This window comes from Monopterus albus, unplaced genomic scaffold (assembly GCF_001952655.1).
Source record: "Monopterus albus unplaced genomic scaffold, M_albus_1.0 scaffold208.1, whole genome shotgun sequence".
NCBI lineage: Eukaryota > Metazoa > Chordata > Actinopteri > Synbranchiformes > Synbranchidae > Monopterus > Monopterus albus.
This window is the reverse complement of record NW_018128088.1, coordinates 707067-707734: the sequence shown is the minus strand read 5'-3', so window position 1 is coordinate 707734 and position 668 is coordinate 707067. Positions and strand designations below refer to the sequence as shown.

General features: G+C 43.3%; 1 protein-coding gene across 1 annotated transcript in view; it reads right to left on the bottom strand.

The window, feature by feature from the left end:
• The window catches only part of uhrf2 (ubiquitin like with PHD and ring finger domains 2), a 26317-nt gene that overhangs the window by 2910 nt on the left and 22739 nt on the right, over positions 1-668 (bottom strand). Inside the window, exons 9-10 of the mRNA XM_020618630.1 lie at positions 398-579; positions 169-276 (exon numbers count right to left, since the gene is read on the bottom strand). Of these exons, the coding sequence (XP_020474286.1) occupies positions 169-276; positions 398-579 (290 nt within the window). The remainder of the gene's footprint in view (positions 1-168; positions 277-397; positions 580-668) is intronic.

Genomic DNA, 668 nt, shown 5'->3' with positions numbered 1-668 from the left:
ATCTGGGCATTTTTTATGATTTTTTTCTGTCAGTTTGACTAAACTGACAGAAATGAAAGAGATTCAGCCTAACCTGAGACAACTGGATCCAGAGACATGTCTTGATTTCTGCACTACAATGGACATTCTGCACTCCTTACGTTAACAAGTTATACCTATGGGATTGTACCTGTTCATGTGCGTCAGAGTCTGGTCAAAAGAGTGCTCTCCGATCCGTTTGTTTCCTGAGAGGTCCCGACCTCCGCTGCCTGTGTAGGTGAACTCATCTCCCCGGTCCTATAGCAGATTGCAGAAACCACAACAAAGTGATCAGTATACTGTCCCAAGGAAAAGTCCCCCTACTTTGCTTGACTGTGACAGTAAAATATCTCTACAAACAAGTTACACAGAAACCAACCACTTCATCCTCAAAGCCCCCAGCCAACACCAGCGAATAGGAGCCGTCATTGCTGCGTCCGTGGATACCGCCCACATGTGGCCGGTGAACGCCTGCCTCGCTCACCTGAATGGATGAAAGATTTAAAGAATGCCAACAACATAAAACAGCAGCATATACCTCACTGACATTATATTGACACTAAAGAACAGGAGGACACATGAGATATAAACTGTTTGATTTGCTTTTCAATTTTACTAACAGAGCATACCTAAATAATGTCAAAAAACAA